The sequence below is a fragment of the Seriola aureovittata genome, chromosome 7 (assembly GCF_021018895.1).
Source record: "Seriola aureovittata isolate HTS-2021-v1 ecotype China chromosome 7, ASM2101889v1, whole genome shotgun sequence".
NCBI lineage: Eukaryota > Metazoa > Chordata > Actinopteri > Carangiformes > Carangidae > Seriola > Seriola aureovittata.
In genome coordinates, this window is record NC_079370.1 from 14,626,946 (window position 1) to 14,641,365 (window position 14,420).

At 44.4% G+C, this 14,420-nt stretch overlaps 1 protein-coding gene across 10 annotated transcripts in view; it reads left to right on the forward strand.

Moving 5' to 3' along the window:
• kif13a (kinesin family member 13A) overlaps nucleotides 1-14,420 on the forward strand; it is a 37,647-nt gene that overhangs the window by 21,099 nt on the left and 2,128 nt on the right. The window contains exons 14-39 of one of the 10 annotated variants that reach the window (XM_056380734.1): nucleotides 594-724; nucleotides 1,021-1,107; nucleotides 1,214-1,389; nucleotides 2,096-2,315; nucleotides 3,224-3,386; nucleotides 3,520-3,663; nucleotides 3,752-3,901; nucleotides 4,162-4,326; nucleotides 4,441-4,614; nucleotides 4,751-4,902; nucleotides 4,993-5,125; nucleotides 5,292-5,438; nucleotides 5,921-5,953; nucleotides 6,871-6,970; nucleotides 7,085-7,211; nucleotides 7,329-7,384; nucleotides 7,473-7,597; nucleotides 9,122-9,298; nucleotides 9,406-9,498; nucleotides 9,618-9,770; nucleotides 9,876-9,953; nucleotides 10,055-10,105; nucleotides 10,587-10,674; nucleotides 10,794-10,945; nucleotides 11,873-12,049; nucleotides 12,748-13,981. In XM_056380734.1, the coding sequence (XP_056236709.1) occupies nucleotides 594-724; nucleotides 1,021-1,107; nucleotides 1,214-1,389; nucleotides 2,096-2,315; nucleotides 3,224-3,386; nucleotides 3,520-3,663; nucleotides 3,752-3,901; nucleotides 4,162-4,326; nucleotides 4,441-4,614; nucleotides 4,751-4,902; nucleotides 4,993-5,125; nucleotides 5,292-5,438; nucleotides 5,921-5,953; nucleotides 6,871-6,970; nucleotides 7,085-7,211; nucleotides 7,329-7,384; nucleotides 7,473-7,597; nucleotides 9,122-9,298; nucleotides 9,406-9,498; nucleotides 9,618-9,770; nucleotides 9,876-9,953; nucleotides 10,055-10,105; nucleotides 10,587-10,674; nucleotides 10,794-10,945; nucleotides 11,873-12,049; nucleotides 12,748-13,981 (4,486 nt within the window). The remainder of the gene's footprint in view (nucleotides 1-593; nucleotides 725-1,020; nucleotides 1,108-1,213; nucleotides 1,390-2,095; nucleotides 2,316-3,223; nucleotides 3,387-3,519; nucleotides 3,664-3,751; nucleotides 3,902-4,161; nucleotides 4,327-4,440; nucleotides 4,615-4,750; nucleotides 4,903-4,992; nucleotides 5,126-5,291; nucleotides 5,439-5,920; nucleotides 5,954-6,870; nucleotides 6,971-7,084; nucleotides 7,212-7,328; nucleotides 7,385-7,472; nucleotides 7,598-9,121; nucleotides 9,299-9,405; nucleotides 9,499-9,617; nucleotides 9,771-9,875; nucleotides 9,954-10,054; nucleotides 10,106-10,586; nucleotides 10,675-10,793; nucleotides 10,946-11,872; nucleotides 12,050-12,747; nucleotides 13,982-14,420) is intronic. The other 9 variants (XM_056380736.1, XM_056380737.1, XM_056380735.1 and 6 more) reach the window with 9 other exon arrangements.

The following is a 14,420-nucleotide window of genomic DNA, read 5'->3' on the forward strand; positions in this document are numbered from 1 at the left end:
ACACCTCACACTGACTGTCTCTGCATGTAAGAGTAATATCTACCGTCACCCGAAGCCCTGAACCATAAGACACACGTGTTGCAGTGATCCAGATGACAGTGTGAGAGCAGAGAGGAGTCCAGTCACAGCAGGTCTGGACTTTGCAAAGCGCTGAAGTGGAACAAGCGACCAGCTAGTTGGACCTGTAAGAGCAGAGGCATGTGAGAAAGCAGCCTGTGTGCCGTGCAGAACAACAGGCCTTTGTCTGGGTTCTGCAGACCAGCCTGGCATATCAGTGTGGAATGACTATGGTAATGTGAAATGGGTTAGTTCGCTGCAGGGTAGGACATCCTCTAAGAGCTGGGATGTTTGTTCAACAACGTGAGAGACGCAAGTTTTTTTCACTTAGGCCTGGTCTCGCTTTGGTGTTATTCCTGATTTTCCCCCAAATTGATATGTTTTATTTTCTGCAATGCTCTTGTTCAGATCGGTCCAATGAATAGAAATTTGTAGCTTGAAGGGTTATGACCGAAGAGTTGGAATAAGACATTGGATGTAATTACTTTCAGATCTGTCATTAAAGTTTCCTTAACTTGTCCTCCACCTGTGTGTAGGAGCACACACGTGTGGGCGCAGACACGTCTCAGGACATCCAGCTCTTTGGGATCGGGATCCAGCCGGAGCACTGCGTCCTGGAGCTCTGCCCAGATGGTGACATCACCCTAACGCCCATAGGGAATGCCAGGTGAGCTACTGTACAACTACCTTCGACGTACTCTCTGTCTATCTATCTCGGCATATCTGTCTGTCTGCTGTCTCTCTCTGCCTCATGGATGACTGGACCTCAGTGTTTCACATGACCTCACTGTACTGGAATCTATGATCTGAGCTCCCTGCTTTGATATCAGAGCCACGTCTCCCTCCCACTACAAAGGGATTGTTCTTTCTCAATTTGTTTTCCCTTTTTAAAGCCAAAGATTATAATGCCATCTGACATCTTCGTTAACAGAATTTCTTCGTTCATTTCTCTGTTTTCTGCAGGACCTGTGTGAACGGAACAATGATTGATTCCTTGGTGCACTTGTGGCATGGGGACCGTATCTTATGGGGCAACAACCACTTCTTCAGGTATAAGTTCTTTCATTCAAATGTGTGAGCAGTCATAGAGTTAAAAAAAAAAAAAAAAAAGTCACTGATCGGAAGTTGTGTCGTGTCTTGTTGTGTTGTGTCGTAGGATCAATCTGCCCAACCGAAAGCGGCGGGACCGGTTGAAGGAGCTGGAGAGAGCGTCTCCCAGAGAAAGCTACATCGAGGCAGATGTGGAGACCGCCAGCGAGGCGTCTTCTGAGCAGGACTACAGCTATGAGTTTGCCCAGATGGAGGTCATAATGAAGACACTTGGGAACAACGGTATGATTCGGATAATCTGCCTTCTGCAATCTACGTGACCCTTCAGGCTTTCAGGCCGCAGCTGTATACAGTATATATTTCACTTAGGTTTCAGAGCATCCAGCTCGTTCCAGCTGCTCTGAACAAAATCATAAGAATCTTTTAGGAATAACATTACTTTAAAACAAAACTTTGTTTATCTCGTTGGATGTAATAAAGCCCCAATCTAGTTTTACCTCTCTGCCATTATTTTATTTGCTGATTATTGCCAGAAAAATCCAAATTTTGATAGTGAGATGGAGCCTGGGAGGGGTGGATGTGGGACAAACAAGCAGCAGCAAATGTGATTTCCTTAGACGCCTCTCAGTCTTCAACAATTAATGATTATTTTCAATGTCAGTTCTCTTGTTTGTTTGTTTATTGCTGATTCATCAAGTAATTATTACAGAAGTAGACCAAAATGACCATCACATCTCTCAAAGACAAACGTGATGTCTTCAAATTACTTGTTTTGTCTGACCAACAGTCCAAGTCCAAAAGACAGTCAGTGTATCACTAGCCAATATGAATTTGATGTGATATGAAACAGAGAAAAGTAGTAACTCCTCATATTTAAGAAGATGGAGGAGCAAATTTTGCTTCCAAATGAAAAGAAATTGATTATGAAATCTCTTTTACATGTAGACTTGTCCAGTGTTTGGGTTGTAAAATTCTTGCCTGTGTGCAGACCCCATGCAGAATGTGGTCCAAGTGCTGGAGAAGCAGTACCTGGAGGAGAAGCAGACGGCCCTGGAGGAGCAGAGGATGATGTATGAGCGAGAGCTGGAGTCGCTCCGGCAACAGCTGTCTCCTGAGAAAACGCCGCAGCACCACCGCAGCAGCAGTGACCGCCTTACGTTCCCGACACACACACCACACAGCAAGCTGCGACTGTGGACGGAAGAGCGGTTAGTGGTGCATGCACACACACATATACACACACACACACACACACACACACACACACACACACACACACACACACACGCACTGATTTGCAAACTGGACACTGCAGTGAGGCCTGTCTCAAGAGTTTTTGCTTTTTTATATTACTTGTTAAAATGTATCACTTGTGATTATTTTAAGGTATACATAGATCTACACATAAACCAACATATACAAGCCAGTTGTGCCCTCAGTGTATTCTGAAATATTTGAAGCATGACGTCAGTTAAAAGTTATGCTCACATGGATTTTGTTCAGTGCTGACTCAGTCTGACTCCATTCTTGCAGGATCAGTGAAGCAGGATGCTACGAAGCTCCACCTAACCATGACAATGCTCTGTGGAGTTGAGATCAGATTTAAAAATTGAATAGCGAACTGTAATAAACTCCATTTAGTCATCAAGTCAAGTTGTAATAACCCTGATAATGTGACACTTAATCCTATCTTTTGGAAGACGGTGCACTGAAGGCATGCAGTGAGTCGGTATCAATATTGTGGGTCACTGTAGCATCCAAACAGTCCAGATTTTTATCCCGAGGAGCTTTAAATTTGCCAAAAGAACATGTGATGCTATTGCGCAGCCCTTTTTTTGTTGGATTCAGCCTTGGTGTTGTGTACTTTACTGAGTCCTATTTTCCCCTTCTTGGCCTCTGTGGTTTGTGAAAATATCATTAACTTGTAAACACAGAGGCTGGTGTACCTGCTTACATCAATCTAGGCTGACTGTACATCAAAGATAATCACAGGTCTTCATCTCCATGAATGAATGACCTGTGTGTGTGTGTGTGTGTGTGTGTGTGTGTGTGTGTGTGTGTGTGTGTGTGTGTGTGGGTGTGGGTGTGGGTGTGGGTGTGTGTGTGTGTGTTACAGAGATGAGCTTTTTCGTCAGAGCCTGTCTCGACTCAGGGAGCAGGTCGTGAAAGCCAACACCTTGGTGCGAGAATCCAACTTTTTGGCTGAGGAGATGAACAAACTGACTGACTATCAGGTCACCCTTCAGATTCCCGCAGCCAACCTCAGCGCCAACCGCAAGGTCAGACCTCTGAACTAAAAAGAATATGGTATCACAGTGGTATTTATTTTACTGTCCTCTCTTTCACTCTTTGGGCTGCACATTTCGAGGTGTGTATATCCACTGAAAGAGTGTAAATCTTGTTATTACACAGCGTGGAGCCATAGTGAGCGAGCCGGCCATCCAGGTGCGGAGGAAAGGGAAAGGCACCCAAGTGTGGACCATAGAAAAGCTGGAGAACAAACTGGTGGACATGAGAGACCACTACAGGGACTGGAAGGAAGGCACAGAGGAGGTGGTGAGAAACAAGAGGACCAGAAAGAGGAAAAGATATGTGAAAAAAAAAAGTTAATTGGATTATTAAGTCTGCTCCTTTGTTTTTGCAGCATAACAAAGCAAACAGTAAGCACTGTGATCCATTCTATGAAGCGCAAGAGAACCACAACCTGATAGGAGTGGCCAACATTTTTCTGGAGTGCCTTTTCCAAGATGTTAGACTGCAATATGCTGTCCCCATCATCAGCCAGCAGGGAGAGGTAAGGGTACACTAACATAAACAGATCTACACACTGATATATTATTCATGGTGCAGCTTCCCAGTATTCCTAACATACCAGATCCATAAGATAGGATTATGGAGCGAATATATCAGATTTATGATAATAGATAATATACTACTTGAAATTACTGATGGATAAGTTTTCATATAGACAATGTTCACTTGTAAAGACTGTATGTAAAATTATACCCTTGAATATCTAAGATATTAAGGATGTGTTTGACCTTGTTTGTACAGGTTGCAGGCAGGTTGCACATTGAGCTGATGCGAGTCAGCGGTGCTGTACCAGAGCGCCTGTCCGGGGGAGATGACTCATCAGAAAACTCCAGTGAGAGTAGCTGCTACGAGGTTATGGACACCAACGGGGAGATTGTCCACATGTCCAAGAGGCTCACCTGCAGGGTAAAAACCACTTGCCAGGTTTTTTTGTCCGTAGACTGGGAGATATTTGTTCTGAGACTTACCAGCGTACATGAACGCTCAGTGACTTCATCCTTTCCGTTTGTCTTCCTGCAGGTGCGGATCAGGGAGGCCACAGGTCTGCCGCTCAACTTGTCCAACTTCGTCTTCTGTCAGTACACCTTCTGGGAGCACGGCGAGCCCACTGTGGCTCCTCCCATGGTCAGCCCAGACAGACCCTCTCCTCGAAGCCCAGATGCCCAGTTCACTGTCCAGTTTGATCACTGCAAGGTGAGAAAATGGTGCTGCTTGAAGTTGTTAATGCTTTACTTTAAACGCTTGACACCAGTTTTAAATTCTTATCGCTTTTGTTAGTAACTTTTATTTTCAAATCAGCCTCACTGCATCAAATCTTGTCTTTGTGCAGGACTATGTTGTGCACGTGTCGGATGAGTTCTTAGAGTTTATATCCGACGGAGCATTGGCCATAGAGGTTTGGGGTCACCGCTGCGCTGGGAATGGACGATCACTCTGGGAGTTAGACGCACTTGAGGCCAAGACCCAGACTCTCCGAGACAGGTGCGTGTTTCACTCAGACTCTTGCACATACAGACTCCCACAGACACTGCCAATTCACACCCCGCTAACCTTGGCAGTTGATTGTTCAAGGTGGAGTGAGGTGTCTCGCAGGATCGAGCTCTGGCTCTCCATCCAGGAGCTGAATGAGCAGGGAGAGTACTCATCTGTGGAGCTGCACTCTGGAAAAGACATCAGCACAGGGGGAGTCTTCCAACTCCGACAGGTCAGAGAAAAACTATGAAGAAGTTTCCCTTGAGGTCAGACTGCCTGCCCTAGATCAAACACACACTTAGGAGGATCATAACTAATTACGAAATTAGGAAATAGTTTGAGAGTGCAGTGTTGGAAGCGGCACTCTGATGTTGAATTTCGGGGATTTGTCCAAGCAGGGTCACTCCAGGAGGCTGCAGGTGTGTGTGAAACCAGTCCAGAACTCAGGCACGCTGCCTCTGCTGGTGGAGGCTGTGCTGTCCGTCTCTATCGGCTGTGTGTCAGCTCGCTCCACCAAACTACAGAGACCGCTCGACAGCTACCAGGTCTGTGGGACGCGCATTTATATTTTTGCATATGCTCACATACTGTTCACACACGCAACTATGAATCTACGGTGTTCACAAAAACGGACTGATGATTTGGATGTAAGTGACTCTGCGTTAAAAACAGACCAGTGTTTTGGGAACAGTATGCTGGTTTCATGCCAATGATTTACACTATTATGCTGATTCCGCCAAAGTATGTTTAGTCTATCTCTGGTTTCATGCCAGGACTGGTTCATCTGAGGAGCTGGCAGTCGGTCAAAGGGAGGCCAAGGAATGTACAAACTCATTAGTGCCCTGTTAGTTCTGTTAACATGCACTGGTGTGCCCTGATACACAGGAACCAACTGGTTGACACATTTTAGTCTTTCACATCACTGATTCTCCTAGACAGTGTTAGCAGTGAAGGGTTTGCCCTGAGCTGTCATGTCAGGGCCTTTTGTGGTTCCCCACATGTGACTGAGTGTGTTCTCTCCTGCCAGAGAGAGGCGGAAGAGGATATGGATAGTTATCAGGTAACATCTCAGTCCCCTCCTGCTGCTGCTCCCCCTGTAGTTCACACTGCAGCATGACGGAAACCAACTGATTGTGTGTTCACGACTAGGCCTGTTGCTGAGGGCGTGAGGCAGGAGGCAGAGGGCTGCGCCTCTAACGTCTAAAGGATGGCTTTATTAAACAGCAGTTGCACATGTGGATGATTTCTGATGCTGCAATTATCAATCACACCAACCGTTCTTTGGCAGCCCTCTGTGCAAAAAACAGTCCCACCCATGGCAGAGCTCCCAGCCAGGAGCCTGTCTGCCAGGGATCTCGTCCCACTCTCTCTTGCCTTTCCGCTCAGGTTGCACACACTAATGCTACTGTTTGCTTGTCACTTCCGAAGAGCTGCAGGAATAATAAGCCTCACTTAATCACACGGGCATTGCATGGCTGCATGATTTACAGTACTTTGCATGGTGGACGTGTGCTGACGTCAGAAATGTAATGCGATTGGCTTTGAGGTTTGTTGGTTACTTTGGACAATGCAGAGGGGAATCTGCTCTCTGTGGTGATCTGCTGTGAATCCAGGTAGGACTTTGGGTGGCTGTGGCTGCATGTGAGGACATTAGCGCAAGTGTGTGAATGCATGTGTGTGAGTTGTTAAGGGGCGAAAAGGGAGGTTTTGTGGTTGTGTTTTGAAAATTTAACAACAATTATTTTTCTTGAACCAAAAACACAGGCCTGAAGGCTTTGATTTTTAACATCTTTGGTGTGGGAACTTTTTTATCAGGATTAGCTTCACTTGGCTTTTCTAATATATTAGCTGTGGGCGTTAAGAAGTACATATGCTATTCAGACCTTGCCATCCCCTGGTAACACTTTACTGAGCCCTGCAGCAGATTCTCTTCTCACTGAGCCAGCTGGCATTGATTTTAGATCTGTGTGCTTCCAGGAAGAAGATCTCAACTGTGTTAGAGAGCGCTGGTCAGAAGCCCTGATCAAACGCCGGGAGTACCTTGACGAACAAATCAAGAAAATCATCAACAAACACGGTGAGTCCTTGGCTCTATGCTTAAGATTAGTTTCTCTTCTTTTTTTATGCTATTTTCTTATTGTTTCAGTGTGTTGTGATTAAACCTCTCTTTTCCCTCACTTTATAAATCCAGAAAAGTCAGAGGAGGACATTGAGCGTGAGGCTCGGCTGGTGGAGCAGTGGGTTGGCCTGACAGAAGAGAGAAATGCAGTGCTGGTACCTGCACCTGGCAGTGGCATTCCTGGAGCTCCTGCAGACTGGTAAAAAAAACAAACTATAAACACTCTCTCAATCACACATCAGATTCACTTCATTTGCAGCCCTTTTTTTTTTTTTTTTTTTTTTTTAACATTAACCTCATATTCAACGGCTTGTAGGACCCCACCTACAGGAATGGAAGCTCACATCCCTGTACTCTTCCTGGATTTGAATGGTGAGGCAGACACATCCTGTATGTCAGCTAGTATTTGACAGATTCTCTCTCAGGCTTTATAAACGCTAACTCTCTTTTACACCACCAGCGGATAATCTGACAGTGAATGAGCAGCTGACCGGCCCACATGCCGCAGGCGTTAACTCTATCCTGCCTAAGGAGCATGGAAGCCAGTTCTTCTATCTGCCCATCATCAGGCACAGTGTTGAGGAGGTGAGCAGTGGGGTTTGACTTTTCTGCCCTCCTGTGGTCAAAAGGGGAATTTGGGGAACCACACTTCAGAAGATGTGCATGTTTTTGTGCATTTATGTTTCTATGAGCATGGCATGGCGTGGGGGTTTCTTGGTGATGCTGCTTTAGTGTGTCAGTTTCCCCTTAACAGTTGTAGTTTCAGAGATGTGTGGTTTGTGCTTTGTCTGATGACCACATCCTCTGCAAGACTACACTCCTATTGTACTTGTATTGTATTGTACTGCAAAACTACCTAAAGTATTGGCACTTCCATTGCTTCTTCAAATACCGGTTGGCTGTAGTATATTTTTGTAAAAAAATTCAGCTGTTTTACAAAGACCTCATGATGAATTATGTTTATTTTACTGCCTTAATTGCAGGAGCACTTTAGGGCAACATCTTTTTTTCCTTTAATTAGTTGCCTTATTGAACAAATACAGAGCTGTGTAATTGATTGACATCATGCATATAAGCATTTACAGTAGTTATTTCTCAGAAAGGTTAAAGCACCGCTACTCTTCATATTCTAAAAAGAAACTTATCAGTTTGTTGAGAGACTTGCTGCTGTGTTCTAACAAGTAATAACTGCTTGCACTGAAAAATAATATCCATAACTTTACTTATTTCAATCCACTATTGCTGCAGAACAGGACAGGTAAAATAAAATATGGGTGTGGTTGGCTTCTCCCTCCCCACATTTTCATCATCAAACTGGTGTTACCAGTTTGATCAGTAAATCAATAGATGATAATAAAGGGAAATGTTTACCTCCTTAAATGCAGTGTTAAATATGTAAATAACAGGGAAAAGGAAATAGCCTATGGCCTTCTTGATCTTCCTGTAGACTTTCACTTACTAGAAAAATGATCCTTGTGTTTTCTTCTCAACAAAAGATGGATAAGTAAGAAATGAGATTAATAATGAACAGAAAATAACTCACTTGGATGTAGTAGAAACCTACCTTTGGAAAAAAAAAAGAAAAAAAATAGAAGGAGGAAGACTTAACTAATGATATCAATAATAATAACCATAATAATAATAATAAAATTCAACATACTCCTTTTCACGTAAAAAATGGGAACTGAAATACATAACTTGAAAAGTTAGATAAAAAATATCTCTAGCAGTGAAAATGGAAAAGGAGTAATTTGGGGTTATATTATCTCAAACTCACTAGTGCAACTCCAGGTAATTTGTTAATTATACAGGACATTGATGTTTACAGGTGTCTTACCCCCTCTCTCAAGTTGAAGCAAGCATTTAAACATGATCATAGTTTTTCTTTCTTTGACTTTGATCAGCAGCACTAACCACACAGAGTTAACACTACCACTTTCACTGTGCTATAGTGTCATGTCATGTCTGCTGCAAACCCGAATCGACAGCCCACCTACATGACTGTGATCCTTGTCTCTGTGTGTGCAGTTACAGCATGATGGCACAGCATTCTCTCTGCAGACCACTGCGGAGCTACATCAATAAAACACAACTCTTCTCGTTCCCCAGGTGTCTGCTGTGTGCTCCTGGGACTCATCCATCCATGATTCTGTGCACCTCAACCGGGTCACGTCTCCTAACGAACGCATCTACCTGATCATCAAAGCCACGGTGCAGCTCAGCCACCCTGCCTCCATGGAGCTGGTGCTCCGCAAGAGGATCGCTGTCAACATCTATAACAAACAGGTGAATGGGGATCAGATTGACGTCAGCCCAGGGGTGAGGTTAGGTGTGTCAGTGGATCTTGTTTAAATGTTTGAAACATTTTTTATTCTTTTTTTTTTTCAATGCAGAGTTTCACTCAGAGTCTCAAGAGAAGAATGTCTCTAAAGAACACACTTTACTCCTGTGGGGTGACTTATGAGATCGTGTCCAACATACCAAAGGTACAACTCTGCTAAACCACTGTATCTAATGAAGACTGCTTTCCCCATGTGTTGCCAATAACCAGATTGGGGCTCATCTTCTTCAACACTTTGTAAGTTTCTTCTCTTTCCTTTTCCAGGCCTCAGAAGAGCCAGAGGAGAGGGAAACCTTGGCCCTCATGGCTGCTCGCGGTGACAGCGAGGAGACTCAGGATGGAGAAACCTACATAGAGAAATACACACGGGGAGTTCTAGAAGTAGAGAACATCCTCAGTCTAGAGAGGCTACGGCAGGTATTGTATACTATAGTATGATTTAGTGCAGAAATAGTGCGAAAAAAGATTTCATCCATAGAGTGACATGTAAAGAAGGCACCTTTCTCTTCTTTTCCCCCACAGGCTGTGACAGTGAAGGAAGCGCTCGCTGCTAAGGGAAGACACCTAAGAAGGAGTATCAGCACACCAAATGTACAGCATGTAATGAACACATCACTCACTGCACCACTCACTGAACCACATGGAAATGACTGTTATAAAATATGACGAGGCTGAAAACATGTTTTTGTCTTGCTCTCCAGTCTTCATGTAGTAAAATAGACCTGACAGTTTGCGAGGATGAAGACTGTAAGGTAAGAAAAAGAGTGCTGTTTTTCGTAATTGCTTCTTTGATAATTAGGGCCATGCTGTTTGTGATCTTAGAAGGAATTTCTTCATCTAGGGGTATTCACTTGGGTCCTGACACCATAGATGGATAAAAAATAAAGTGGACTACAGCATTAAAGAGCTTCTTAGTTGCAACTTTACTTACTTTAACCACATAAAATTGGCAAATATAATAATAATAATAATAATAATATTAATAGTAGTAATAATAATACATTTTATTTATAAGTGCCTTTCAGGACACCCAAAGACACTTACACAGCAAATAAAAACATTCAGAAGCATAAACAAGATAGACAATGTATGAATTAAATAATGAAATATACACAATAGACACACACACACACACACATATATATATATATACATATGTATACACATACATACATACACATTTATATACATGCATACTCAAGTACAAAATTTGAACTATATGTTACTTTCTAGGACCACTGTGATCATGTGGACAGCTCCAACTGCAATCCCCAGGATGGCTCCCTTTGCAGCACACCCATCAAAAGCAAAGAGAACCAAGGTAAAGTACATAGAAGGCAAATGTGCAGCAGCTGTGGAGTGTCTTGACTTCCTCTGAATAAGACACAGTGTTTGTGTAAGTACATTATAGCTGGGTCATAGCTACATGTTCCCACACAGGTTTGGTTCCAGAGAGCCCTAACTTTTTCAACTCCAGCCCCTTCAAAGTCCTCTCCCCTCAGCCACCGAAGTTCCTCAAGTCTCTGCTGCCTGTCAAAGAAGAGAACAAGGCGAAAAAAGCCCTGGAGGCCCGGCCGCTGCTGGGACAAGAGGTAAGGAAGGAAGGGATTACACTATCTCTCGCTAAAGAGGGAAGTATGTTTTTGCCATGTTGTTCTCTTTCCCATTGAACTTTTCTTCAATCCCACATGTCCTTGTTTTGGTAGTCCTCTGTCAAAGAACATTTTTACATTTTACATCGCCACAACATGATACAGACATTACTAATTGTCCAAAGCTGCCTGAGGATTTTTAAGAAAGTGGCTTTGCTGTTGTGTGACTGGATGAAAAACGAACGTGATGGTGCTATCAGCATGACTCACAGGAGCATGACTTCAACAGGGGATAGCCACAACTCTTGACTAGACGGAGCTGCGCTGTAAAGTCTCATGTCTGATATTGTCGGAGATAATTGGATTTTTCACATAGTTTGTGGCTGTTCCAACAATTTCAACTAACCTTGCATAATTTTATTTTTATCTCTGCTTGAAGTGGACTAAAGGAGGTGCTCGTACTTTACAAATATAGTGCCTGTCAGGGCTGCTGTGTTTGGGAGGTGGAGGGCTTTAGTTGGCAGCGAAATGGTTCAGTAAGCGGCAGGATTAAAGCAAAAGAGAGGGGAGAAGTATGACTGCAGGGGAAGATAAATCACTGTAGCTTGGATAAAAATTGTCTTTTGTGTGATATTAAAATTTAGATGTTTGCTACAGGCTATAATAATATGTGGATATGAGAAAACAAGTGTGAAGAAGCTAAAAGACATATGGACCGTGCAGTGTGCAAAAGAAGTTTTGGTGCAATGAAAAGTGTTGCTCACACACCTTGGACACTTCAAGCATAGTTTTTTTTTTTTTTTTTTTTTTTTTTTTTTTGAAATATCAAACTGCATGCCACTAACTGTGTAACTGGCCTGCCCAGCTCCATGCATGCTGTGTGTGTGTGTGTGTGAAGTGTGTGCTGTTGTTCTGACCCATCCGCAGAGCATGCGCTCATGTGTGGACAGCCCTGCACTGCTCCCCCCTCCCTGCCCCTGGCGCCGACCCAGGGCAGGCAGCGAGGGCCACTGCAAGCCTTCCACCTCCACCTCCACCCCCACCTCCACCTCCACCTCCACTCCCACCAGCAGACAGCTCAGCCACACACTGCCACACACTGCTGTAAGTGCTCCACACACCAGCACACATCGCCTTGAGGGTTACTGTAAGGGTTTTACACACACATGAAACATGTCCACACTGCTGTAAGTGTCACACAGGATTACACATGTTCTCTTTTCCTAGCAGTCTCTGTGCTGGCACCAGGGCCAATGAGTCTTTCTATGAACTGGCAGTATTTCCACTCAGTCACACACGTATGCAGACAAACACAAGATATAACACCAGCTATTGCAGTCACAGACTTTGTTTAGACAGTGTGCAAGCCAAAGATAAAAGTTTTTGTAGTGTGCGTTTTTTTTTTTTCTTCGTTTATTATTAATTGGCCCAGGGAATTGGACAGTAGCCTATGTAACTACATTTCATGAACAGCATCAGAAATGTGTTCCAGCTGCTTTAACAGTGTTTAAAAAGGGATAATATAGTGCTCATATTGTGCTTATATATCTGTGAACCGTGCATATTGTTAAGTTGACAGAACATGCATTTGACTACAGTGGTACAGCAACAAACGCCTGAAACAGAACCGCATTTTAAATTCGTACATCACTTTCATTTTCCATTATCACATCCTATGGCATTTAATCGTTGTCTTCATTCACTTTTAAAAAAGTGTGCAGGCTGTTGCTCTATACAGGCTCGAACTGACATCGTGTCTGGTGGGATGTGTCTTTTCGTCCTGCTGCTGTTGTTTTGATCAGCAGGACTCTGAGGACGAGGAGACAGATGTGGACATGACTCTGAATCTCAATCGGGGCCCTCAGGACCACAGCGGCTTCCAGCCTTATATCCCAGAGGACTTTGCAAACTTTGAGATCTACAACGCCACTCTGGAGAGCCAGGAGGGGTTTCTACCCTCTCGTTCTGACATGAAGGGAAGCCGGTGCGGAGGCGGGAGCGGAGAGAGAGAGAGAGAGGTGCCACGAAGCCCCACGGCCAGCAGTTGCACCAGTGGCTACTTTTCACACAGTGCCTCCAACGCCACGCTGTCTGACATGCCTTTCAGTGCCAGTGAGAGCTCTGACCACCTCAGCTGCACCTCCAGAGACACCCAGGACCCCCTCGGCTGTCCCGCTGGGCGAGGCTGCACCCAAACCAAAAGTGTTTCTGCAGGGAGTGACGCCCAACTGCCTCCTCCATCAGCAGGTGGGCTACAGGAACAACTCACTCACCATCAGGGCTCCTCATCTGTCAGTATTCCTAATTGCACAGACAAGCAGCCAACATTCCCTCTGCCTCACAAATGTGTTCTCAGCACCAGCCAGGAATTCACTGACTTTAAAGGGGCTGATGACAGTATTGGAGAGAGTGATTTAGGACATTTTACAGAGGGATGGGAGCAGGAGGGTTTGGAGCAGAAGAAACCAGATAATCTAGAAAAACGTGACACTGGCAATCAAGACTCCTCTGTCGTCCCTGGAATTATCGACACATCTAATCCTGAAAATGCAATATGCAAATGTCCTGACAATGAAGACTCTGTTAGTGTACCTGTGTCCTGCCCTAACTCAACTGTAGTTTGCACCTCAGTCAGAGCTCCAGTAAGTGCATCTGACAAAGTCCCAGCTCCATCTCCAGCCCAAATAATTCCCTCTGCATCAGTCCCACCTCCAGCATCACCATCCCTAGTAACCCCTCCATCTACAGCCCCATCCTCTGCCCCAGCTCCGCGAGCAGGAGGAGAACCTCCCATCCAGGAGCCAGCACAAGGAGACCTGCCCCACGGGAGTCCCTGCCCCAGCCCTAACCCCAGCAGTGCGGAGCCCTCGGGGGACTCCAGCGGGGATGAAAGCACCCCTGTGGCTCAGCTTCCTGACTGGATGGCCCCCGGGGAACAGGTGTGGGTGGGGAAGAGGAGAGGAACAGTCCACTATGTTGGAGGGGTAGAGTTTGCTAAAGGCATCTGGATTGGTGTGAAGCTGGACATGGCAGTGGGTGAGTCCCTTTAATGATTTTGCTCCAAAAATAACTGTTACTAGTGCCCAACAAATGTATGTTTATAATGGAACAATTTAAGCTTAACATATGTTTCAGATAATCTAGAAATAGCGTCGTTATCACGTAGTCTGTGCACCAGAGAGCACCGACAAGTTCATTTTTCAACTGTTAAATGCTCCACTCAGTACATATCCTGAGGGATCTCCATCATAGATGTTTGTCTTTCTGTGGCATTTTTATTTAACCCTCAAATATTGATGTCAATATCTGGATGACCACATGAAAATGGGCCAAAAATTGCCTGCTTATAATTATTATTATTGGTAATTTGAAGTTATTTAGGAATACTGTACATACCATGTACGTTTCCTCACAAGGCGGGTGATAATGTGATAATGTGATAATGTGTAAACTTGAGGGCAAGTATATTAAATTA